This window comes from Rattus rattus, chromosome 2, assembly GCF_011064425.1.
Source record: "Rattus rattus isolate New Zealand chromosome 2, Rrattus_CSIRO_v1, whole genome shotgun sequence".
Lineage (NCBI taxonomy): Eukaryota > Metazoa > Chordata > Mammalia > Rodentia > Muridae > Rattus > Rattus rattus.
The window spans coordinates 128210898-128238196 of NC_046155.1; the positions used below are offsets into that span (position 1 = coordinate 128210898).

General features: G+C 40.3%; 1 protein-coding gene across 1 annotated transcript in view; it reads left to right on the forward strand.

Annotated features, from left to right (window-relative positions):
* The window catches only part of Mctp2 (multiple C2 and transmembrane domain containing 2), a 227462-nt gene that overhangs the window by 71932 nt on the left and 128231 nt on the right, over positions 1-27299 (forward strand). The window contains 6 exon segments of the mRNA XM_032893415.1: positions 843-985; positions 1773-1849; positions 2221-2332; positions 6128-6163; positions 16727-16891; positions 19080-19210. Coding sequence (XP_032749306.1) covers positions 843-985; positions 1773-1849; positions 2221-2332; positions 6128-6163; positions 16727-16891; positions 19080-19210 — 664 coding nt within the window.

Below are 27299 nucleotides of genomic sequence, written 5' to 3' on the forward strand. Positions count from 1 at the left end.
GCTTCCAAGCTTCCTTTGTTTTAATTGATCTGAGAAATGCGAAGGAGGCTCTATCGTCAGGGTTTTTTTGTCTGGGGACGGGGTTGTATCAACTGGAGGATATTGTTCATTCTCTTTGGCATCCATTTCAAAGCTCCCCAGGAGGGGCCGCCAGGGTCAGCTCTGTCAGCTCTGAGGCCAGCTGAGGGCCTGGCTGATGTGAGGTTCAGCTGGCCCTGGGTGTGGACAATGTATGCAGCTTTGGTGCAGGTGTGAGGAAGCCGCAGAGAGTGCCCTGTCTGTTGATTTAATCTCTGTGCCCTGGCTCCCCAGGCTGCGTCCCCTCACGCCATCGTTTGTATCGGTGGTTGCCGAGACTGGTTTATTTATTATGATTATATTTTAAGGGATAAGATTTTGTTGAATTAACCATCTGCTAAATATTTGGAAGTGACTTCTTTCTCTTTGCATGGACTTTATGCTGATCCTAGGAGGGGTGAAGTTTTCTCCGCAGGACTCCTGACACTGCCTTGATTTTTTTTTTTTTTGAATTTATTTTGTGAGCAATTGAGGGGTGACATATGCACAATGAAACCACATTAAAAAAAAAAGCTCAAAGGGCCCATTCATATTCAAGCACTAAAAGATAAAATGGAATTAGTCATTTGGCCTTAAATTGTAGCGCTTCTCCCTTCCCGAGACACCTCTAGGGTTTCCCACTCCTGCACAAAGAGACAGCGATCTCCCTGTGTTCTCTGGCTTGCTTCGGGCCTGGGGACTGTAGGGAGGATCTTGAATTGTGGAAATGCTAGATTTTTACACGTCTTTTAAAATTCTGTCTTGTTCTCCTTTTTCTTTTAAAGGCACGAGTGATCCGTATGTGAAATTTAAGCTGAACGGGAAGACACTGTACAAAAGTAAAGTGATTTATAAGAACTTGAATCCAATTTGGGATGAGATAGTTGTCTTGCCAATACAAAGCCTTGATCAAAAGCTCCGTGTGAAGGTAATAATCCCGACGGCTTTCAAACCAGCTCCTCCCTTCAAAATATTTATTCTTCTGCAGCTCTCAGGTCTCCTTAAAAGCAAACTTGCCTCAGTGAATTCCACCATTATTCTTTGAGGCTGGATTAAAATATTAATACTGCAGGAGGAATTGTTTTTTAGGCTCTTTATGAGACTTTGTTTCCCTCAAATCAGGGAGATGCATATGGTACAAAGTTACTGTGTACTGTGTAAATAATGTCCTTGTTGGCTATATTTAAACTTACTTAGTGTGGAAGAATTATTACTGGCCCTGAAGTGGTGACAAGTGTAGACACTGTTCTCATTAGAACAAACTTTATACATAATAGAGCTACAAGCTACCAGGTGTAAGCATCAATTACTCCAACATCTGGGTTAGAACTGTACGAGTTGAGCACAGACTAGTTCGGCTGTACAATAGTTAGCAAATTTCTATTTAATTGGCAGGTTTGCTCACCATGGAAAATGCTAAGTTTTAATGAGAGGCCAATTAAACTACAGAAAGAGTCCACGGTGTGTAATATTTTGTTGTATTGGACCACTGCTTCAAAAGTCATTTTTGCTTTTGTTTTGAGCGCGGTTGGCAAAATAGGCAACTTCTTTCTCTGTTTTGGATTGCCCATATCTTTCTTCTACTTCACTGTTCAAATTATGGGAATGATTAAAAGATGGATTTTAGAGTCTCCAACCTATTCTTTACCTTAGCAATGGGATGAATCCGGCCAGTTTGAACAGCCTTGTGTGCTAATACCCAAACCCTTTTCTAGGTATATGATCGAGACTTAACCAAGTCTGATTTCATGGGTTCTGCCTTTGTCGTTCTGAGGGATCTTGAACTTAACAGGTACTGTATTTTTACCTTGAATCATTATCAATGGGATTTGAGAAACCCACATTTATATTAACTGGTGTTTATTTAGATTTTTTAAAAAATACTGAGGTCCATAATTTAACTATCTGTTTTTATACATAATTTTGTTGATAGAGCAGGAAAATCAGTGGACCAATGTTAACTTTGATAACGTCAGAGTCTTTTCTCCCTAGAAAATTTATTTTTGCCAAACATTCTTTAGCCACACCCTGCTCCCCACAAACACCTCACCATATCTAGTTCTGATGCAGAGGGAGTGGGGCCTTTACCATAAGCTCCTGATGTACTATCGTGTCCTATTGCCAAATAGTGTTAAAAATCACATGCCATGTTTTTGTGTGCAGGACTACTGAACACATTTTAAAATTGGAAGATCCAAACAGTTTAGAAGATGATATGGGTGTGATTGTGTTAAATCTGAACCTAGTTGTAAAACAGGGCGATTTCAAGAGGCAGGTAAGTGTGGACCTTTCTGTTTCAATTCTCCATGGCGAAGGCTTTCTGAGGACTCTCCAGCCGACAGGACGACTGCCAATGTAGTATTAAGGGGAGAAGTAAAGCATTTGCATCAAGTGTCAGTGTGTGATTGTGTATATTCTCTCTCATGAATCCCTGGACAGACAACCCAGGGAATAAGAAATTGCCTGACTGACTTAAGGTATGGTTAGGATTGCTATGAAATTCACAGAATGTTTTGCCTGGATAAACAAACCCTTGGAAGTGTAGTTTTCCTAGGTATCAGGGTTTTCCTTTAGTCATTCTTGGAGTCTGTGCACCCTTCACATATTCAGATTCTGAGGCGATCAAGTCTTCACTTAGAATACGTCAGGGCCTGCGCCTTCTTTACTTGCTGCTCCTTTTAGTTGCTGACTTTTCCACGGGGTGTTCATTTGTGAAAATGCAAATTTTAATGTTCGCTCATCTACCACACGGAAATTTCTCATTAGCACACACTATATAGTGGCGATGTCTGCACCATCAGCGAAGCATTCGATTTCCTTAAGATAAGATAGAAAGTCTGCTCTTACAAGTAAACATGCTGATGAAAATTATAATCTCATTTTCATATTCATGGATTGCACATTATAATTCCAATAATTAAAATAAGAGCACAATGTGTTTGATTACAATTTACTGAAAGATTAAAATAAAAAGCTAAAGGAGTGACAGGAGAAAGAATATTTGTGTTATATTTGAACCTGCATAGAATCCGATATGAAATTCTGAGGCCTGCTCACAAATTAGTCTTCTAATAATACCTTATAAACTAAAGTAAATATTCTTCATTTTAGCTGTTGCTTAATCTTTCTGTTGGAATTTATTTCATAATGAAGACCATCATAGATTTACTAGTAAACTCCTTAAAGCAATAGGAAAAGTGTGCCAAGAATTTTTTCAATTGTCAGAGTGTCTAGTAAACGTTAGGTTTTTAAAATTTGAATTCCTTAAGATAATTTACTTAAAAATGACAGAATAAAATTCTACATGTAAATAAACATACAGGCTTGGGACCTCAGTGAAACTGTCGCCAGGATGAAGAGGGGCCTTGTCTTCTCTGTCCCCTCTATCTGTGGCTTTTCTTTAGCTTCTTTTTCGTCCTGCTGTGGTTCATTCAGAATCCATGCCCCTAGATACACTATGCAAGTGTATAGTAGGGGGCAGGGAACTTGAGGTGGGTGCTAGGCTAAATTAATACGTAGTATGAATAAGTCTTCGAACCAGGTGCCCATGGCGGAACACTTACCAGCCATTGTGTTCTTACAGTTTCTTTGGTAAAGTTGGTTTCTCCCATGAACATGGCTGCACCTTTTTGAATTTTTATACGTGTCACTAGACCTATGTGCAGAAATCCTATTGCATTTCAACTTCCCTTCGGTGTCACCACACTTGGGATTTTAAAGTAGTAGCAGTTTGATTCCAATTTATCACATGCTGCAGAGCAATTAATGTAAGAAGCAGGTTGGGCTTTGCACTTGTGATACCACCTCAAACTCTGCCTTTTCAAGGTTCAAAGCATATCCCCTGTCTCCATCTAGCTGAGCCTGGCCCCTCTTAATGTTTGAGCCCCATTCGCCGCCTCCTCTGTTGACATTGTTAGAATCTCTGCTTCCTTGTGTGCTCTCCTTAGCCCAGTAGAAGCCGATTGTACAGTGCACTTTATACTCTGAAAGCAGAATTGCACAGAGGACTGCCTGTCTCATTTACTTTGCATTATAATTTCCTTTTTTATTTTTTTGCTTTACATAATTGATCTAAGCATTACAATGTGTCAGTAATGGAGGGTTTTTTTTTGTTTTTTTTTTTGTTTTTAAGGCATACAGTTATTCCACTTACAGAACTATCACGGTCCATTTGGGTATACTAAATAGAAAAAAACATTTTTATTTTTATTAATATTAAGTGGATAATAAAAGGTGTTTTAATTTGGGGTTTTTAACATGGAAATGATTAGCCCTTGGACCTGGAGGGCAGTAGATTTAAGTACATAGCATGCTTGGTTTATACATCTCCACTAAAGTGTAAACTGTGGCCGAGTTTTGGTTTGGATTCTCAGTTTTGTACCCATTTTTCTTGCTAACAGCGAGTCACATTTTATGGCTTTAGAACCAAAGTGACAATAACATTCTTAAGATTTGCAGCTCGTGTCTGTGCTGGATATCTGAATATGGTGAACTTGGCCCTGACTGGAAGGCTGAGAGAATTGTGCTTCCCTTTTCTTGGAAAGAGTAGGATCATAATAAGTATTGTGGGGTTTGTCAACAAACTGCCTATGTCTGTTTGACTCTCAGATCTACCAAGATTCCATTACAGACTTATTTAAGCTCTCTGAGGTGTTTCCCTCATGTATGGGATAAGAGTGAAGGTACCATCATGGGGATTGGCATGATCAACTATGGGTATCAGACCTGGTAGAAATACTCTGTGTATGGTAGCTTGTGGCATTATAGTAAGGTAGACAATACATTAATAACTTAACCTGTTTTATCTTCTGTGATTGCTACAGAAAATCCAAATGAAAAAAAAGACCTAGTAGTTTTATACCCCTTCAAGGTTGTCATTAATTTCAGTGATTTGATTAAGTGAAAATATTTGATACTTTTATTGAGAAAATACCTGAATATTTTATTTTAAAGCCTGGTTGTAGCACCTGGCACTATGGTCAGGTGCACAATGATGAAGTCTCCATTGCTCCAGGACAACGAGAGCCTCAGGGTCTTCCTGTTTGGCCATAGCATAGCTGCTGTGAGTGAAACAGAAGTGAACTTCTCTTGCAAGTTGTTCTTTCTCAGGTTTCCTCTTGACTGAGGAGACACATCAGCTAAGTGTATACGCCATTTACCTGTATCTTTTCTATTCCTTGAGCATTAGAGTAGTTGTTGTCAGCTTGATTGGATACATAATTTAATTGCAGTATCATGAGTTTTGCCACACTTTAACAGGTAGGAAGCTAGTGAGTCAGCCAGAGCAGAGCACTGTGTTAGTGGATACTGACTTGGGAAAGGAGAAGGATTTTCCTGAAAGGAAATTTCAACCACACATAAACTTGGGCAGTCTTTTCAGGACAAAGGAGGGATCAGAAAAAGAATGTTATGAAATGTGTTGACCTTCAACCTTTTTTTCTTTCTTCACACATTTGCTTGATCAACTAAGTTAATTTAATTGGACAATAATGATTCTAAAGTTCTTTTTTAGTATTTTCTAATTAGTTTATAAAATGCCAGATTTCCATGTGGCATAAGTTCTGCATACTTTTCTGTTATTTTGACTATCAAGATCTAACCTTTGAAAACAAAAGAATTATGTTTTCTATAACTAAATTTATGGATGACCTAAACATGAACTGACATTAGTTAAGAATTTACAAACAGTTTTACAGTGCTCCCAAAGCATTGTCGGTAGAAGAAATCTGATATTCTCCTTTTTGAAGATAAAATTATACTATTGCATTTATTTAAAAAAATGTACTTACTGAGATTGAATGGTATTTGTCTGCCAATGCTGATCCATTCTGAATACTCTGAGGAAATGATCAGTACAGTGGCCTAAGTGTGATATTTCTTTGTTTCTAATTTATTTTTTACACAGTTTAGTTTTTTTATGGGGAGTGGGGTGATGGGTAATGCTAACTTTCAGATTTGGGAGTAATAATGTGAATATAATCTGCATTCTATGGACTGTAAAGTACTTTAACTGCGATATTAATGATCCAATGTTTCTCTTTCGTTTTGATATCTTCACTATACATCGAAGCGTTGGTCAAATCGGAAGCGGTTAAGTGCCAGCAAGGTAAATTTGCTTGTTTTTGTCTTTATATAATTTGGATAAAACTTCATATTTTTGATAAATATATCCATATGTATGTAGATATGTGTGTGCATGTATATATATATATATGTATGTATATGCTCAGACTTGATTTGTAACAGCATTCTTTACTTCTTACTGTTTTAATAAATAAAGAGCGAAGGACCTTTCTTTAGAGTTTCATTAAGTTAGGGCATGACCAGATGTTGGAACTTGTGCTTGTTTGAGTGGTGACATTTTATATGTACCGGGCATGTTAGAATTTTACACTTCATTAAGCTTGGAACACTTAGAATGTGGCATGGTTAGCTGCTGTCCCTTCAGGAAGTTTTGCCGTAAGAAGCTAATGTGAATGCTTCAGAGGCCAGGAGAAGACTGGCAGAATCCCTGGTAGCCTTTGTAAGTCTCAGTCATATATTCTGGAGCAAAACTGTTTCTCAATTGATAAGTAGAAATATTCCTTCGTGAAGTGCTGGTGGGTTATAGATCATTAATATATCTAAACGGTTGTATGGTGTTTTGCAGCTTATGCAAGTAGGAATACCAAAGAAAGAGCTTGGAACTTAATCTTTTAATACATTAATAAATTACAAAAATTGTAAATTAGGAAACTAAATGGGAAAATTATTTTAAAAGTAATCCCTCCAAGTATCATTAACTTAAACTAGCAACTCTTGCTTCTTTATCAAGAGATCTAGAATTCTAGTTAAATGATGTAGTACTTTAGGCTTTTTGTCGAATTTGATTTCGGAATGTTGGGGCTAATTCATACCTGTGGTGGAAAGAGGTTCTGCAGGCAATCACTTGAATAAACATCAGTGTGTGTGTGTGTGTGTGTGTGTGTGTGTGTGTGTGTGTGTGCATGTGCAATTTCTAATTATAAGTACACAACACCTCAGTTGAATATTTCTCTATACAATATGGAGTCTGCATCCAAATCCAGAATTCTTAATATTTTTGAGAGGAAGGGAGACACAGAGAGAGGGAGAAACAGAGACACAGAAAGACAGAGAGATAGATAGTGAATAAGACTCTCTTGCTTCAGAAATCGGGAGGTGCCAAGGATCTGACGGCACATACTGTGTTTCTGCATTTCAAACGTGTTAACAGAATTATGAAAAGATAATTGGTCCTCCTCCCACCTCGCTAGTTTCCGTGCACTCTGGTCCGCGATCAGAAACAGAAGAGGGCATGATTAACAGTGGTACGCTGCCGTCTCAGACTTCCTCCACCTTTGCCTTATTCCTCTACAGTCACTAGAGGGTAGGAGAACATCATTTCTCGCTGAAGAAGGGAGTCCACTCTCGCTCTCTGTATTAGGAGTTGCCGTAACCACCCAGAGCAGTAAAGTTTCCCAGAATGCCTTGGTGAAGCCTGACAAAGCAGTATTTTCTCCTTTATTGATTCGGCTACTGCACTAAAACACCGGTACTGTACATCAATAACCATCTTTACTTAGGGAGCTTCAGTCTGTGGAAGAGCACTGGCAGTTTGTGGGAGAACATAAAGGCGAGAAACAGAAATTGTGAGCCTGGGGAATATTGGAGTCTAGGGAGGACAGGAGAGGTTATGGAACAATGGCCGAAGGAATGAAGAGGGGTAGGAAAAATGTCGACGGCTTGGATAAAGATATCAAAAATATGAAGGGGACAGGGGATCCAGAGAGCCGTATTTATATATAGATACGACAGGGTTATGTGTTGAGGCTGAGCTGCGGGTCTTATTTTTTCTCTTACTTTCTGGAATTTTGACTTCAGAGTGTGCTGGGCTCAGGAATGTAATAAATGCCCAAAGCCAGTACATATGTTTAGTAACATTCCAGACAAATAAAAATGTGATGAACATGAGAGATATTCACGTGTGAGACATGAAGATTATGCACTGGTGAACACTCAACGGTGATGTCGCTTTCTTTGCGTCACAAAGTATGCAGTGTAAGGAGGAAACTGAGATAGCTTGTAAATTGTCTTATGAAAAAGAGTCACCTGAGAATTATATGCCCACTGCCATTAACAGTATGAACATGGATAAAATTCCCTGATGCTATCCCCTTGGATATTTTAAACCACAAATATCTTTAATTATTTAAAAATATTTTGTATGCATAAATGTTTGCTGCATGCGTACCTATGTGACACATGCAGGCCTGCTGCTTCTGGAATCCAAGGGAAGGAGTTGGATCCCTTGGACCAGGAGTTACAGATGGCTGTGTGCGGCCACGGAGATGCTCGGTTTTGAACTTGGAGGCTCTAGAAGAATGGTTTTCTACCTATGAGTCGCCACCCCTAGAGGAGTGTGTATCACATATCAGATATTTATACTTTGACTCATCACAGTAGAAAATTTGTAGGGCCATAGCCACAAAATAATTTTGTTATTGGGGCTCACCATAACATAAGAAACCGTATTAAAGGATTGCACTGTTAGGAAGGTTGAGAACCACTGCTCTGCAAGAACAGCCAGTACTCTTAGCTTCTAAACCATTTCACCACCCCATACAAACTTTCTTTGGATTTTCACATTATATTCAATGTTTGGAAAATGTCTGATATGAAGGTGACTTTGCAGTGAATATTGAAAAATACACTTCTGTGCCACCTCTAGTAGCACTGGGATTTTAACCTCAGTCTGATTTTGACAATGCCTTTATTTAGATGATTGGTTCTCTTTCTTTATAACTTTTGTATTTTGGGGATTGCCTCAAATGTTCCTGAGTAAGAGTGTCTTCGTGGCATGTTTTAAAATATATCTTTGATATTTTGCCCTAGATTTCAATGCTGTAGGTATAGAAGAGCGGCTTTTTAAGATAGGCTTAGCTTCCATCCAGAAAATCTCTTAAAATGACCACTGAATGGAGAAATTGGGGTTTCATATAATAGATCACAGACTGGCATCTACTTCTTTTTCCATTTCTGCTGTACAGTAGTCATTGTGGCCAGGGCTGCTCCGAGTCTCACTTGGGTGTCTTGTGATACCTGTTGCGGCTCTACGTAAGAATACTCACAGCAGTTCTGACCCCCACACAGTTTAATGCAAGAGGGGACACACGGTAACTAGAGATGGGGATAAAATATTCATGGCGGTGCCTAGAAAGCTCGTAGCTCTAGTCTTTCTCTGTCTCTGTCTCTGTCTCTGTCTCTGTCTCTGTCTCTCTCTCTCTTTCCCTCTCTCTCTCTCATGCATGCTCATGTGCACACACACCCCAACCCCACCCCACACACTCACACATACCCACAGTTGTGGGGAGGGCTCTCCTCATCTGGTCTCTAAAGATGTCTGAACACATGTTCCTTCAGCTATGGATTTCCTGTGCCTTCCACGCATTTCCATTTGGACGAGTAGGAACCCTGCCATGTCTCTTTCTTGACCTCTTGATTCACACATTAATATGTCAGCTATCAGAGATAAGAGAGGACCCACACTAGTATAACATTTTTATCGTCTGTTATGATATTACTTGACTAGTAGTGCCAACTTCGGGCCCCTTTGGCTTCGTCAACTTTTATTGCAGTTTCTGTGTGTTATTGTGGAGGCTGAGCTCTGTGGGCTACACTTTCTAGGTCCCCTTAATCATCTGTGCTCCAGCTGGCTCAGTATGGGAGAGAAATTGGCATAGGGCTTCTTCGCTATAGAAGAACTTAGACTGGGGGAGGCTAGTAAAAGAATTTGAAGGGACCTCTGCCTGCCTGTCTGCCTGCCTGTCTGCCTATTGTCTGTCTGACGAAACCTCACCCAGGAAGAGGAGCGAGTTTAATGGATGCTTTGTCTGTTGGTAGTTAGGGTAAAAAAGAAAAGTTTCTACCCAAATGGTAGTGTCTCTCCATCGACTGGATAAACAGGTCTTACCATACACATCTCTATGTGAACTCCCTATGCCTTATGGGTGTGTGAACCTGGAAGTAATGTGAAGGAGTCCCTGATACAGGAAGAAACATTCAGGAGGTCCAGGGCACTGTGTGTTTCCCGGCACACTCTGGTGAGCAGCAGGCTTTCGGTTGGTTCATTTACTTATTTTCATTTGCACACGTCCTTCAGTGTCTGCTCATAGTAACACAGTTGCACTAAGTGCTATATTTGGTTAAACTCACGTGCTTAGAATTCTATGTTAGACTGTTCGATACATCTTTGTTCAAAAATCTGTGTCTCTGTCTCTCTGTCTCCTTTTCTCTGCATGTCTATTGTTTATATTTAAATCTAGTAGATCTATGTTTTTCTGTCTTATTCTCCAAAGTATGTATTATGTGTCATTTAGCACTCTCCTTATTTTTTTTTTTAATTTTTGTTAACTCTTGGTGCTAGGAATAGAACTCCGGGTCTTAGGCTAAACACACGCTCTACCACTGAGCTCCCACCCTTGCCCTGTCTCTGTCTATTCGCTGTCTGCTGTCTGTAAGTCTAGTTGTGGTCCTGCATAGACTCATGTTGAGTGTCTCAACCCTGACCCTTCTGTTGCCTCTTAAGAAGCTGAGGTCAACATGAAACAGGGCACAGTCACTTCTGGGATTTTCCTGCTTTCTGAAAGCTGTGGCCATGTTCAGGTCAGACTGTCAAGTCGCTAGAGCTCTGTAAATTTCTATGTGCTCTGGGGCAGAGAGTCAGGGCACCATCTTCCTAGCCTTCTGACCATTTCTGTCTCCTCAGTAGCAGTAGACTCAGTCTTAGACCAAAATTTGTCATGACGCATTATCTTATAGTGGGAATGCTGTCCTGGAGTGTAAGTGTGAATTAGAGAATTTGAGTGTGTGGGATGAATGGGTCTGCAGGGCCGGATAGCGAGACCATCTCCTAGTCCTGCACAGGAGTAGGGAGGGGCCCAAGGTTTTGCACAGGGAAGCTTTTGGGAAGACTGGAGTGCCCGAGTAAATGAGACACAGTGGCATTCAAATTAATGGAGCCACTGGAAAGAGGCAGAGATCATATTATGGTTCAAGCAACCTGTTCCTAAACATAACTCCTGAACGAGACACATTTGGAAATTGTAATAATTTTTAAAGTCAATTTGAAAACTCTTTGTGCTTGTTAGATTTGAGACAAGTTTTTACCATGCATCTGTGAGTAACTTAAAACCCATTCTGTAGCTGAAATTGGCCTCAAATGTGTACTGCTCAGCCTACTTCAGTCTCCTCCCCACCTCACCACAAAGATTGAGAATTATGGGCATTGCACCGCCATGCTTAGTTTAGATGCAATTCCTTAATTCCTTGGTAATAATAGACAGTGTATTTTTCTTGTCCCAAATTTACAGTCATTGGCCACATACAGTACTAGTCTATTTATTAAATCTTTTCTTAACTTGCTTTTTATTTTTCACATATAAAACATGAGTGATGAAATTTCCTTATAGCTAAGAAGATAAGATAAAGACAGTACTTCTAAAACTCTAGACACAGACAGTGTTTGTATCACCGAGACTTTTGATACAAGTACATCTACAGTATAAATCTCTTGTTCTATGTACATGTATGTGTGGGAAACAGAAAGTTTTCTTTTCTCCTTAGTTGAGGATTTTATGTGGTCCTGGCAGTGCTTATGGCCCAGGACCCTCTTTGGATCATGTAAGGAGTTGCAGAGAAGGGGCTGTTCTAGAAACTGGCTCCCTGCATGTGTAGATCTGCTCTCACTGTACTGTAAAACTGTTGACAGGAAGCAGTAGTTTGGCATGTTGAAAACACTTGAAAGGAATATTTCAGTGAAGGCTTTTATAGCCTGGGTGCTTTTCTTCAGCTTTGCAAAGGAATGGTCAACAGAGGTGGAGCCCCACTCTACTAGCCAATTTTCAGACAGTGGTGGCTGAATTTTTAGTTTTTTCCCCCATGCATTTGCTTCTGTTGGCTACCTGTGTTGTCGCAGAGACTTTAGAACCATAATGGGGAGATAGGATGTGTTGGCAACTCCAGACTCTTCCATTGCCATTTATGCTTGTTTATTCTGTGTGGTATTTATATATATGTGTGTGTGACTGGGGTGAGTGTGTGTGTGTGTGTGTGTGTGTGTGTGTGTGTGTGTGTGTCTGTGTGTCTGTGTCTGTGTGTCTGTGTGTCTGTGTGTCTGTGTGTCTGTGTCTGTGTCTGTGTCTGTGTGGAGCTCTGAGGAAACCCTTGGCTATCCTGCCTTATCAATCTCTGCCTTATTCCTTAAGACAGGGGGATTCACTGAGCCTGGAGCTAATCTTTTGACCTAAACTGGCTGGCAATTTACCTCCAACCATTTTTCTCTCTTCATCTACACTTACACTGCTAACAAACACATACTCATGGCCATGCCTGGCTATTTATGTGGGTGCTGTGCTGGGTGATCCAAACTTCTGTCCATATGCTCTCAACAACTGAATCATCCCTGAAGACCCTTATCCTCTTGTACCTTTAAATCCCTTTTCTTCACCCTTTTGTTTCTTCTCTTTTATTTTCTGTTATCCATTTGCATGTTCCATTCTGAAACTTGCAGGGTACAGTTGAACATAGTCTTTCTATTGATGGCCATAGACCTTCTTCCTAAGTCCTAACATCATGGTCTAGCTTGATGTCACCAGGTTACAAATCATTATATGAACCCTGTGGTTCATTCTCACTTTGAGAATCCACACCTGTATGATAACCTTTTGAGATTCTGAAATGAATCTTGACACCTCCTGAAGTGAGCAGAATTTCCCATAGCATACACACTTCTTTTCTTCTAGCTGTGCCTGGGTATAGGGTTATGGTAACTTAGAAGAAAAGAAATTATTGGAGGAGAGTTTGTTTCATTTGCATGAAAATCAGTATGCTTAATAAGCTGAGGACCAAACCCTGTCTTTATTTTTGTATTAATAATTGACGGATGTGCTTTCAATGGACATCACTTTTTTCTTCTAAGAAGAATGAGTGTAGTTCATATGGAGTGGGGACCCAGACACAGAGAGATGAATGGATTGCATAGAAATACTAAAAGGTTCTGATCCTTGGGGAGGAAGGAGGAAAATAACAGAACCCTGATGCACTATATTTTATCCCTCCTGTCTGGGGAGGAATTAGGGTCAGGACCCAGAAACTTTGCTCTATCAGCTGGTGTTTGTTTCAGCTCAGGTGGGGTAGGTTTCCCCTTTGATGGGTCATTTCCTCCTTGCCTATCGTATTCCAGGCTGCATTAAGATGACAAATCTCCCTTATAGGCAGGGACAGAGACACGAAAACTGGAATGTGCAGCTAACTGAGCAAGTGCAGATGAGTCAATTTATTGTGGGGAGAAAAGGGATGTTTGAAGAACAGAATAAATTTCACTAACCTGGCTGAGCAGTAGAGTACACACTGAATGTCTCTGTCTGTCCGTCCATCCATCTGTCTGTCTGTCTCTCTGTCTCTGTGTCTCTGTCGCTTTCTCTCTCTCTCTCCCTCTCCCTCTTCCTCTCTAGAGGAAGGAATACTGAAGAAAATATAAGCAATGCCTTTAGATCACACACAAGTACATAGATGTAGTTTGCAAGTGAAATGGTTTTTTTTAAGGTCAAATGAATGGAATAAAAGTCATACTTTCTTTCCTATCTGTGAACTATGCAATAAATAATTCTCTTCTCCCACCCTGCCTTTAGGAGGGATGGGAGAAAGAAAAGAAAACTTGGCCAGTGAATGAGCAAGTCTATCAGATCAAACATGACTGCGTTAAATACTAAAATGTTCAAAGTCCGACTGAGATAGATAAAGGCTTTGATGGAAAGAGGATATTTCCCAGGGACATTACAAGCCATAATCCAGATGTTATGGTGTAACACAACGAGTGTCCATGGATAGATCAGGAGCTTCAGCCAAGCCCTGCCTGATGCAGGCCTCCGCTTTGCCCTCCCATGCTGTTCTGCCATATGGAACCCATCTCCAGCCTCCTTAATAACCAGCTTTGGATTCCATTTTCAGAGAGCTCACAGAGCTAAGTGGGGCTGCTTTATAGACAAGTTAGATAGAGGCCTTTCCAAGGTAAACATCCAATTTGAAATTAGGACATACCGCACTGCAAAATTATTTTAGGGCATATTTCATGGACATGCTGCCATTTTTCTTAGGCAATTGCCAGACTGTAGGATGCCCTTTGATCCTTTGTGGACATTACTCCCTGTTTTATAAAAGGGATTTTGAAATAGTTGCAGCATTGAGGGAGGAATATATCTGTCGGAACTTTGAAGCATGGCCGTGGGACCGGTCTTGCTTTAGCTCGTTGGTTAGGAGTCAAACTTTTAAGAAGAAGAAAAAAAAAGCCAGCAAAGGAGGGAATTATAGCAGGACTTATGAATCAAAATTTCATTTTTTCCTTTAAAAGCAGACATTTCAACCCATGTACTCAAAAAGCTAAAAACAGTGTAAAGGTATATTCTGTGATTGTATGTAGATCTGTAGATGAGAACACACATAGATGCATGTCTGTGTTGTGCGGTGTGTTTGTGATGTAATTTTAACAAAGTCATTTAATTTAAACTACTTTGCATCTGTTATTATGATAATTAGGGTTAAGAAATAATCTTTGTCTTCTTGGAGAAGAGTTTCTCTCTTCTTTCATTGTTGTCCCATTTGCATGTTCTGGTCTGCATTCATAGCTCAAAATTATTCTCTTTCTCTTTTTCTTGCATACACACACACACACACACACACACACACATGCATGGAAGAAAATCATTATGATAATCATGGATAAAAGTTAGGAGTACATCCTTCTGTACAAGTAATTTTGTTTAATGTTAACACAGAATTTTCAGCAAAATATCCAGAATGATACATCATTTCTTGAGAATGATGGAGTAACACAGTTGGATCAAGTAAGATCATATACTGTTAATACAGACCTGACCTACTACTCGTTAGGATGTATTATGACTACCTGTTGTTTGAGTAAATTGGGGTCTAAATGAACACAAAGACACAGTAAGCAGATGATAGGAATGGGCTACACAGGGTTAGCAACGCATTGCTTTCTCCTGATACTCAATTCCACTGACATTCTTCAGTCCAGGGAGCCTTTCCTCTTAACAAAAAGATAGGCTCGTTCCATTTCACTTATCAAGCAGAATTTGGAGATGAAGTCTGACAACCGATCGCAGCATGTGGACCAGGTGGAAATCCTAACTCAAAACAACTAAGTGTGAGGAGACCACTGAGAGACGAGGGCTACGAGAGCCCCACAGGGTGCTGCACAATGCTAAAGGGAGGATGGTTTCTTTTGTTGAGTGTCGAGATGGCATTTTGGCTCTATAGAAACAAGTATGGATTTCTCACTAAAATGTCATAGGAAGACATGATGAAGGGAGGGATGGAATGAGATTGATGGGAATTCGGATGTTGTGAGTGAGGGCATGGACATTCGCTCTACAGCTTAGTTATTCCATTTAATTTTGTGGGAGCTGAAAATGTGCAAAATGGGGATTAGTTTAGGAAAAGTGCAGCCATCATCTTTATTATTTCATAATAGATTTCTGTCTTCTCTTTATATTGTGTTTAAGGAATATATAAATAAAATCTTTTAGACAAAGACAGACAGTAGATTGAATTACCTCATCCTTCTGGTCTCCAGGGACTTGGAAATGGATTTTATATGCTCCTGCTCCTTCCTATCCCATCGTATCCTACCTCGTTCTCTAGAGTCCCACACCCTATTTGGCTGGCTAGGTCACCATAAGCTACACTTTGAGCTGCAGCTCCTCTCACTGGCATAGGGCTTTTAAAAGTGCTAGCCTAAAGAATGAGGGGGAGACAGGATACATTTAAATGGGAGAGATAAAATTCACAGTCACTATTGTTTCATCCCCAGAAGTGTTTTGTCTCTTAGTGCTCTGTTTTCAAAAATGGCTTTCTCCTCTTCAAACTAGTCAAATATCCAAAGCCCAAGCTCAAGGAATTTTATGCAAGAGCTCACCAGTGTTAGCATTCGGTCAAAGCTCCACCCCCACAGTTACCTGGCAACAGGCAGGTATGCCTGACTCTACAAAAGGGTCTGCTTGCTCCCTCCTCCTCTCTTGCTCTCTTGCTCTTCCCCTCTTCCCCCTTTATTCCTTCTCTCCCCATTCTCTTCCATCCTTCTGCTCATGGTCAGCCTCTCCTCTACTCCTCTACTTTTCTTCTCTGTCTGTCTGTTTTATCTCCTCCTCCCCTCCCTCCCTCCCCCTCTCCCTCCCCATGCTACCCTCTTAACTCCCCTCCCCATTCTATGCCATACCATCACATGGCTGGTCCCTCAAGGGGAAGGGATGTCTCCTCATGGGCCCACTGAGGCACCCCCTCCCCCATATCTGACTACACCTCCATAGAACACAACCCCCCCCTTACCTTTTTATAAACACAACAACCAGAGTGGGAGACCAAAGCCACCAAGACCAGAGCCCAAGCCACATATTGCTTGCATCCATCTTTTGCTATAGTGGAAGCAACTCACAGAATGGGGAGCCTGGTTTTGCAAAACCTAGGAATTCTAATGCTTTCCCCAAGCCCAAAGGACTTCAGGCTGAAAGTGGGAGGGCTGTAATTCCTGTGTCTGTGTCTGCCAGACTCACTCTGAGGAGCAACCAACATTTGTTTGTTTGTTTGTTTATAGTCCTCCTTGATCCGCAACTTACGCCTCTCAGAGTCCCTACGGAAGAGCCAGCTCTGGAATGGGATTATAAGCATAACTCTGTTGGAAGGGAAGAATGTCTCAGGAGGCAACATGACAGAGATGTTTGTCCAGTTAAAACTGGGAGAACAGAGGTACAAAAGCAAGGTAAGTTCTGTTAATTCCACAAGGGAGGACATCATCTTTCTGTGCAAAAAAAGATGAAAAATCTTCTCACTCTATTATTTCTCAAGAATGGAGTCAACTAACATTAACCCCCGCCCCCCTCCCCAAGCCTTGTTAAACAGAATCTCGGAAAACAAGGCACTAATCTAGCCGCACCAAACTACACTGGGTGTTGCTTAGTGTAATCCATTTCCACGTCCACTTGGAGATAGGGAAAACTTAGCAACTCATGGCTCTGCGTGCATAACATCTTCAGTTTGAGAATAAGCAGTGTGGGCTTTGGAGACAGCAGGGGATGGGTAGATGAGTGTTCTTCATAGCTCTGGAGAAAAAGCAGCTTTCTACTTGAGAAAATTAAAATGTTGGAGGGAAGTAAAACAGTAAAACATTGCACGTCCTGTTTTATCCTTCCCTTGTTTGTCTGAACACCAAAACTAGACCTGATGTTTCTGGGTTTTGCTGATTTTTGTTGTTTTCTTTTTTGTGTTTGTTTAAAAACAAACAACACCAACAATACCCAACTGCACAAAATACTAAAAATAAGTGTTTTTTAAAACTGTTTTATAAAAATAGATTGTCTGATCCTGCCAATCCAATCTCCATGTAATTCTTAATCTTAGTCATTTGGTGTGGATTGAATTAAAAAATCATCCTTTTCAAACCATGACAATTAGCTCTTATCTTTTATATAACTATTTCATAACTATTCCTAGGAATAGTTGCCATGCTTTATGAGTTAAAGGGGCTAGGGTAATTGAAAGTTATGCCACATTAAACATTTTTTTTGTCTAGAAGGTTTGGGATGTGAATGCAAGGGTATTTGCAGTAGGGATTTCTGACACCCAGAAAGCAGCTGAGCAGATACAAGCAACTTGGAAAAGGAGTCAGGATGCAAGCGGCTCTGTGCTGCCCACATTTCAGTGCAAAAAAAAAAAAAAAAAAAAGAATCCAACATTAGACATCCTCCAAGGCACATAGTGAACAAGAGCATACAAAAAAAAATGAATGAATAAAGAAAGAATGAAAGAAAGTATAAATTACCATGAGTGGGATCTGGGATGGGCGGAGGAGAACCTCAAGCAGATCATCTCAGGCAGAACCTGGCACTGAGTATACGGGGATGATCACTTCCGTCTACTGAGTAGTCTTTAGCCAGTCACGGCCAGGCTAAGCATCTGTCGGAAGCTGCTTTATCCCTCCCTGTGAGCACTCAGCTCCTCGGTAGGAGGTAATATATAGATTTAGATCAATGTCTGGCATATTCCCTATGGGGAATACTGCATTGAATTTGTATTTCTAAGACATCTTTTTCTCCTTGGAATCTAAGCTCTGTTGTCTGATATAAAAATGGTATAAAAAACCAGGTGCAATGAGTTTATGCGACATGACAGCAGCCGCGGTGTGTGTGAGCCACTTGCTTATCATACCTTTTTCTTTTTGCATAGACATAGTTAGTGCCGATTTAAGTATTGGTCTGTAGCCTTAGAAGCCAGACGAAGTCACCAATGCTTGAAATATTTACTCACAAAATCATCTCTTTAAAAGAAAGAGAAAATGAAAGTCCCATCAACGAAGCCACACTATAGGCAATTGGGTCCCACTTAGGCACAGGAACATGTGTATGACTTTTCTAAAACTCTTGTTAATGTTTCAAGTATGGCAAAATGGAATTTTCTAGTTTTCCTTTTGCCATATTGTTGAGATTTAGTATCTTTGGCCTGAAAAATAGACAGATATATGTTATCACATAGTATAGCATTCCTACTTAATGTGTCAAGAAGATTTTAATTGAACCTACATACAGTTTATCTGATGCTTGGGCCTGGTTTAATATACACCAACGCAAACATCACTTGCATTTGACTGGACAGTGAATGCTTTCTTCTGGAGGAAGGAGCAATTGACAGCTCTTCATTCACTGCATGATTTTGTGGATTTTATAGTTCCTTATGCTAGTCTTTTTAACTTGATGGAAGAATTGCTGTATCGGGGAGGGGGTCATTTAAAAGAGTAGTCATATTTAGCTAACTCCTGAGTCCACGAGGGTCTCACTAAGAGACCACTCTCATTGTGGTGACTTCCTGCCCTGTAGGCATGACATGAATGTGTAGCTGCTGTGGCTGTGACCTACCTTCTGAGAAAGTAAATCCTGTAACTGCATGTTTTCTAGACACTGTGTAAGAGTGAAAATCCGCAGTGGCAGGAACAGTTTGACTTTCACTACTTCTCTGACAGGATGGGCATTTTGGACATTGAAGTGTGGGGAAAGGACAACAAAAAGCATGAGGAGCGACTGGGCACGTGAGTCACTCTGCTACTATTGGGGTGGGAGCTCCTAATTGCATAGGCCTGGCTTTGAAAGATTACCTTATTTGTTTGGGTTGAGAGTGGACACCCATATCCTACCCCTAAGAAGCCAGTAGTAAGTTAAGCAGCCACTTAATGTGGAAGGGGTGTTAGTCACGTTTCTAATTGCTCAATGCAATCCAGAATTCATAGCAGGCTTTAAACATAAGCAAACAGACTTCCTCCTCATTTATAGGGAGCTCATTCCAGGAACTCCTGATGATAATAATATACTCAGTGGTTACAGTGCATGGGAGCCACTCTCAGATCTCCATTCAGATACCACAGATATATGTATTACAAATAATACATGATAGAATGTAAAAACCTATGCAAGTGGTTGTTAGATCCCAAAATGCCTTCTTGTGGTTACTATGGGTATATTCTTCAAAGTAAACATTTTATCCAAGGTTGATTGAATCCATATCAAGGTTGGTTGAATGGAGAACCCCTATTCATTCCAAAGATCTATCCATCCAAAGTCTGGAGATCTCCATAGAAAGTCACATGCTGTCTCAGACCACTGGGACGTATTTGTAAACATGTCCAAGATTTCATTTTCGTTTCACAGAGTAATAAAAAAAGAAGGTGAGTTGTTCCCCATGATAAAAAAATGTCAATGTCCTTGCTGGATTTTGTGATAAACTATTATAGAATTGGAAGCAGCCAAAGCTATTCCTTGATTGTTTACTTTGGACTCTCAACAGCTCAATTGAGGTGGTCACCGATGGGTAACTGATTGTAAGGTCAGGATAACAGTTTCTGACAGGATCGTAGCAGGGAATACAGTAAAACAACAAGACCATGTCTGTCCTGTAATAAGTACAAAGGGAATGTGCTAGAAGAAGCTCGCCTCACCTCTGGACGTCTGACAGGAGAGCCCCTCAAGCTAGGGAGAGCAAGTTGTCCTTTGACTTGAGAACAACTGAATTCCAGAGCTAGGAACTGGAGTATTAAGGATTCTATCTTTTATATCAAACCATTCCCTTCCATTCTTCCCCTGGATGCATGATTTGTATATAAATCTTAAATGAGGAACACAAATGTTTAAAGGGGATGACATTAAAAGCTATTTGTTGTCGTCTTCTGTCCTGGGACCTGAACTCAAGGCTGTATGCTTACGCATGGGAAAGACCCTTTCCCCTCTCCTATGGAGTCAGTACACCTTGATATTTGGGATCCTGGCCAAGGACAAGGGCTTTTCACTCAAAACCAAAGATTAAAATAACTGAACTGCTCTCACCCACACATTTGACAGTGTGGGGGCTGGTGGGAGTGCAGAGAGAACAGTAAGAGCTTCAGAGGGAGACATGGCATGCGGCCCATTAAGCAGTCCTTCAGAGAATGGTCTCTCTCTCTCTGCAGTTCATGACGCAAGGTGTGGAACCCTGCAATGCAGTGTTAGCCCTTCCTACTACCTGCATCTCACCATCCCCAAGGTAGCTGCAAGGGGAACTTAGCACCTCTAGAATCCCTCCCTTGTTTTCTCAGCACAGCTAACCTGTTGCATGGTGTTCCCTGACGTGTAACAAGACACTTGTAGCAGACTGGCTCTCATTCGCCTGATAGCAGTTACACCCCACAGATATATATATATATAAAATCTCGTCTACTTTCCAATATGCATGGCCAAGCATCCACTAAGACTATGGCAGGACTATCTGCCTTGCACCTTGCACCTTCTTTGAGGTGGGTCTTCTTGTTGCACACTCAGCTGCCTTGTCTGGTAGGCAGCACTCATGGCTTTGTAAAGTTCACTCGGCCAACAGGCTACATTGCATACCAATCTGGGTCACATCGCCTAACCCAGATCCAGAAGTTGTGGGCTAATGTTCGACAGTCTCTTCATGTTCAGTTACCAGTCTGATCTTGCTTTTTTTTTCTCCCCTGACCACACATGGGAACTGAGATGCTGCAGACATTTCTGTCCCTCTAACATCCTCAGCTCTCTGACGTGCCAGAGCTCTGATAATATAGAGGATAGTAGGATCAGAAAGTTGGGACAAAGGCTAAGTTAGGAAACCCAGAGAACTCGGTGTCCCAACGTGTTATCTGCACAGTGGGCATTTGGGCCTCCCGTGATGAATGGCCCTTGGTTATTTTCGTAGGTGCAAATAATATAATGCCTTAAATGTCTCATGTCACTGCATTGTCATGTTTCCGTCACATAATAGGAAACACTTTTTCCAAATGAGTGCTATGTGGCTTCTCAGAGACAAAAAATAACCGAAGACGTCCTGTATGGTCTGCGCCTTGTCATCTGACTATTCATTTATTATTTTAGCAATTTCCTGTTTGTAACTGAGATGCTTACCTGTCTGCTGATCCTTCTGTCCTTCCTCTTTATGGGTTGGAAAGGACTGGTGTTTCTTTTTTTGGTATCCTTTTCCTTTTTCCCCTCTTACAATGCAAAAAAATAACAAAAGTATCTCTTGGGAGATCCTGCTCTGTACAACATTGTCTTGAGGTGCACAGCAAGGTCTTTATGCACAGCAAGGTCTTTACGCACATAGAATCGGCTTCTCGGGTTTAATATACATATGATGTCCTGGTATTTCGTAATTCTAATACTTAGGAGAATGTGGAGGGAGGACCATGAGTTTAGCCTAGGCTACACCGCCAAACCCTGTCTTGTAAACAAAAACAAACAAATCTTGGTGCCAGCATACAGTTATCTCTGGCAAGTCACTTGTGGGATGCTCCTTATTATTTCTCTCTCTCTCTCTCTCTCTCTCTCTCTCTCTCTCTGTGTGTGTGTGTGTGTTTGTGTTTGTATGATGTCATATCATTCACGTAGAAGTCAGAGGACAAGTTTCAGGAGGAGTTGACTCTTTCCTTCTACCGTGGGTTCACAGGTTAAATTCCGGTCATAAGGCTTGTGCAACAAGTACCTTTAAAGTCCTATACCTACTGAGCCACCCTACCAACCCAAAATTTCAATATTTTTATCTTCACGGTTTTCTTTCTTTGCAGTGTCACTCTAAAACTTAGCTATTCCTACTTCAACTATTCAAAAATAGAACACTCTCAAGCTGTGTTAACAAATGCTCACTGTCTCCCAAGGCCTACTCTCTATTTTATTTTGGAGAACACAGTCATGTTAACACTTTGAAACCCCTGTAAGGAAATTCTCCTTGGTGAAGCTTCCCATTGTAGGTAGTTTGATATGGTGTAAAAACAACACACAGGGAGAGGAAGAGTTACTATGTGATTTTGGCACCGAACCTACTGTGTGTCCGACTATTTTGTTTTACAGTGGGATCCAAGGCCAACATCCAAGTAAGAAACTGTGGCAATATTCATTGACATTGTGTACAGTGAGCATTATATTACTGTCAATTATTTTCTAATTTTTCTGTGTGGCAAGAATAGATATCTATAATATTTAAAATGAAAATTATTTAATTCAGGTAAGCTGACTATAACCAGTAAAAGTCACTGTTTTTTCAAAACATAGACATTATTATTATTATTATTATTATTATTATTATTATTATTATTATTATTTCTTTATATAAGTGAATGGTGGGCATGTTCAAGAATATTTACTGATTCCAAAATGAACAGTACCATTTCACATTTACAGATGGTAACCTTTGCTCGTAGGAGCTAGGCTCACACAAACAATGGCACTCTTTAGATCGACTCTTCTCTGCATGTGTTCTGAGGCTCTCTGGAGTCTGACTTCTCTCTGCCGCAGCAGCACACACACCCATAGGTTTTACCCAACCATCAGGAAACTTCAAAGATGGGGTAAGTGGAGCCTCAGAGATGAATATGCTTTCAGAGGAGCCAGCCTCCCTCGAGGACACGCTGCCTACCTCATTGTTTTTTATTGGCAAAGCAACTATAAAAAGAAACCATCAGAACCGTGGCAGGGAGAGTGAACTTTCACAGAAAGGAAGACGTAAGTGCAACAGTAACCAGTCCCAGCTATGTGTGCATCCCTTACAATAAAACTAACAATGCAAGCAAGTGACAAAGCCCAGGAATCCTATCACAGGCCCCCAGCACAGAGTTCCTTGTGAACACTATGCCCTGCTTTTATTTGTGTGCTGAGCATCTCAAGTTTTCCTGCTTGAATGACAATCGTTTTACCCACCCAGCCATCCTCCAGCCCCTGTTGTTAATGAAAGGAAAAAAAAAGTATAAAGAACAGATGAATATAAATTATCCATTTTGTGCTATTTCAAAGGAATCATTTTCTTAATGGATGCGTTCCGTTTCAGCATGATTGGAGGGACTCTGTTTCATAGAATATTGTAAACTTAGTTTGCGAAGGTTGAGAATGAGATTTTGTACTCCTGTTTTGATCTGCCCCACAGTCGCGCCTCGGTCCCAGATGGTGTCTTAAAGTGGCTCTGACAACCTACTGGTTTATTAGTGGCTTTGAGGCAGTGAACAATCCAGGCTGGAATATTTCTCTGGACAAATTGCAGCCCACATCGTTGATCTGCTTTACAGCCAGGCTTGACACATTCACCGTCCCTTCCTGTTCGCCTACTTCCTCAGCCTCTGAGATTTACAGCTTTTCCAACTACAGCACTCTTTCCTGCCCCTTGCATTTAAGTTAAAAGCTGACCAGTCTGTAATATAAAACATGGAATTATGGTAATGAGGGAGAGGTTAAAAGCTATCACGGCAAGTCAGAGTTGGGCCGGTTTGGCTGACTGATAGGGTAAAATTATGTGTTGAATTAAAACATTAAAATGTTGTGGGATTAATGGAGAAAGACAAGAACAGGAGGTCAGAAACAATGCTAAGTCAGCACTTTAACAGCCTGTGGTGAGAAAGGGAAGCTTTAATAAATGTCTGTTGCAAGGAAAAAAAATAATAAAAGTAATTTAGTCTCTGTTTCCTTCAGGTAAGTAGAACTGTGGAATTCTCAACCTCAGATCCAGGAAATCCATTTATTTTGGTTGTTTTCTATACAGTGGAAGAATGAAGGCTGTGAAATAATTAACCAAAGAGATAGTTTCTATCGTTTAGGATTTGTGGTGTGTGTAGTTTTTCTTACCCACTGGCAATGATTTGTTTGACCATTTATTTTATTCACCAATACAGACACCTCTTGAGTGTTAGGCAGGCTTCTAAGCAGTGACGATTCACTACCAAATAACGGAGGTGAATCTCCTGTCCTTTAGCATTAAATTTGAGCAGCTGCAGTGAGCCTTTTATTGGTGTGAGGACTGTGGATCCCAGAAACCATACACGTGAACTTGGCCCTCTGACAAAAGTAGACAGCATTCTGGACATAGGGTGACATACACAGAAATTTGCTAAGAGTCCAAAGGAGGACGGGAAGGCTGGAGTGATGGTGCAGTGGACCCAGTAGTTTGCCACACAGGCATGATGAGTTCAAATCCAATAACCCAGGTAAAGGCCAGAAGCTTGGCACACATACTTAGGAAGTGAGCACAAATCCAGGCAGGTATCCACACAGGATGAGCTCCTTTGTTGTGTAGAAACTTGACAGGGGAGAAGGCTGATGACGGCTCTGGATAAAGTTGGTAGATAGAACAGGGCATGTAGCCAGGGAATGAATCCCTTGTCAAGTGGATGAATGCAGTGGCTTCTCTCTAGGTGTGCATATACCAGTGACCTTTCTGCCTTCATTTCCACAAGATGAATCTTTGAATTGTACCAGTGTTCCTGTCAACTCGATTTGCTAGGATCTGAAGCTGGAATGTGCATTTTCTGAATTCCCATGGATTCTAGGGGTTGAATACCCTGGTTGCCCAAAGAGGGTCATTAACCTTGCACAAAGAGTAAAACACCATACCCTGAGGACAGCAATACTTCTTTAATGCTCATTAATCAGGTTCCTTATAAGGGCGGCCTGAATGGTTACCCTTCATATGGTACAACAGAGCACCCTTCTTACAACAGAGCACTTTTATAATAGTGTTTTTTTTTAAAATCTAATTTTATTAATAAAGAGATCATTGGGTGTTTTGGCCCAGATTCATAGGGGATAGTGAAATTGAAAATTATTTTAAATTTTTTAGGTTAATGTCTTTGATGTCTTTATTGATAAATTCATGTCACCTTGAAGCAATCTTGGCAATTAAAAATACTTTCATTGGTGTAATTTACCACAGCTTAAACAATAGCATCTCTCTACACCAAGACTGACAAATAGAATCCAGGAGTCAAAGCCCATTTTTTAAGTAAATAAAGTTTTATTTCTAAGCAATCTCATAAATGCAATATATTGCATATATTAGTTACATTGTATAGATATATTAATTACATTGTAGATTTTGTGTTATAAGGAAAGAGTTGAGTAGTTGAAGTAGAGACAATAACCCACAAACCATAATAACTTTTGCTTCATCACAAAAAATGTGTTCTCTGTGACAGAGTATCCTGGATTCTGTCCATAATAGGTTGACAGGCTAACCCCAAGACCTTCCCATAACAGGTAGAGAGGTTGGTCTTGTGTCATTCTTATAGCTGTTACAGGTCAATCCTGCATCTCCCTGTAACAGGTAGCAGGGGGAATGAAAACGTGGAGAACCTTAGAAAATATCAAAAGGTTTTGTTGAACCTCAAGTAGGAAAAAAAAATCTAATCAAACTTATTTTGTATATTCTCTGAGACAAATGCAGTGCAGAAATGGGGATGAAAATGCTCAAACTGCAAAGCACGAAGTTTTCAAAGAATTAAGACAAAGGATCTCAATTTGTCTTTTCAATATTTACAGTAATAAAGGCATTTTACATTACTTTTAGATTACATTGCTTACCTCTTGAAGAGTTTAGATTTGCGTTGTGAATGAAGAGCAGAAGCATTACCCCTTACAATGAGCTAGAAAAGGAAAAATGCCCCCAAATCTTTGGCAGATTTTACATATTAGCAGATAACTAGGAATTGGTAACCATGCAACACTTTCAGCAATGGCAGATTTAAACCACATGAATAGACAAAAAGTTTTCATTTTCATTAATTTAGAAAAAATTCCTTCCCAACTAGTGTCCTTAAAAATGTAGAATAAGACTCTTAAGTACACATGTGTACACACTTCTCTAATATTAAGAATATGGGTATTTGTAGACTTTTAAAAATGCCATAAAACACTTGATATTTCCTTCTCTATTAAGCACATTTGGTTTCTCACTTATTTGCTTATGAAACAAAACTCTAAGTTACTCCTCCCTCCACCGTAGTATTACATTTTATTTCATAGAGACTTTCTATTGCTATAGAAAATATTGCTTTAGTGAAAAACATAGAAAGCAAAATATATTTGTATTATAATTTTATTTCTAATAGAAATACTTGTGAATTTATTGTATCTAAAATGACCAATAACCCCTTCTATAATTGGGGTTCACGTTCTATAAATAGCAAGTAAAAACCTATATATGTTTAATTTTAGTTTTAATATGTGAATTTTGGTCCTGTATTTAAGAACAGGAATAGACCGGTAATTTATGTCGTCCTATTTTAAGTTTGAGGGAGACCACAGTTGTGCCAATTTATTACACTGGAAGAATTTTGCTTTTGTGTCTGCGTGGCCCCAAATTGCCATTGCTTTCCTTACTGTACCTAAGATGACCTATCCCTAGCTTTCTGCTAACACACAAAGTCCCTTGAAAAGTTAATACAAAAATCTGCTTTAGCTTATTGTGAGATGGGGGTGCTTCTATTCTTTCCAAAAGTCTTGAATATTCATCATGTTCATAATTGTACAGAGTCTGTGAGAATTTTATAAAATAATTAAATCTCAGTGCTCCTATAGCCTGCCTTCTCTTTCCCCCAGTGCATTCCTGGCTTCTCCACCCAGCTGCATTCTTAAGCTTAGACTGTGTAGTCCAGGCAAAGCCAGACTTTTTCCAGTGTGGAAGCAAACAAACGGCTGAGCATCTATGCGCCCCTCCCCCCCTTCGGAGGGTTGGCTTCTGTATTTCAATGTGTTTAAGGTTTTCAGCAGCTCTACACCATTGGCTCTTAAGAGGCAAAAAACCTGCAATTTATAGCACATGGGTACAGCCCTTCCTGGTGGTGCGGCAGACAGAGATGGGATCAATCAACAACACTT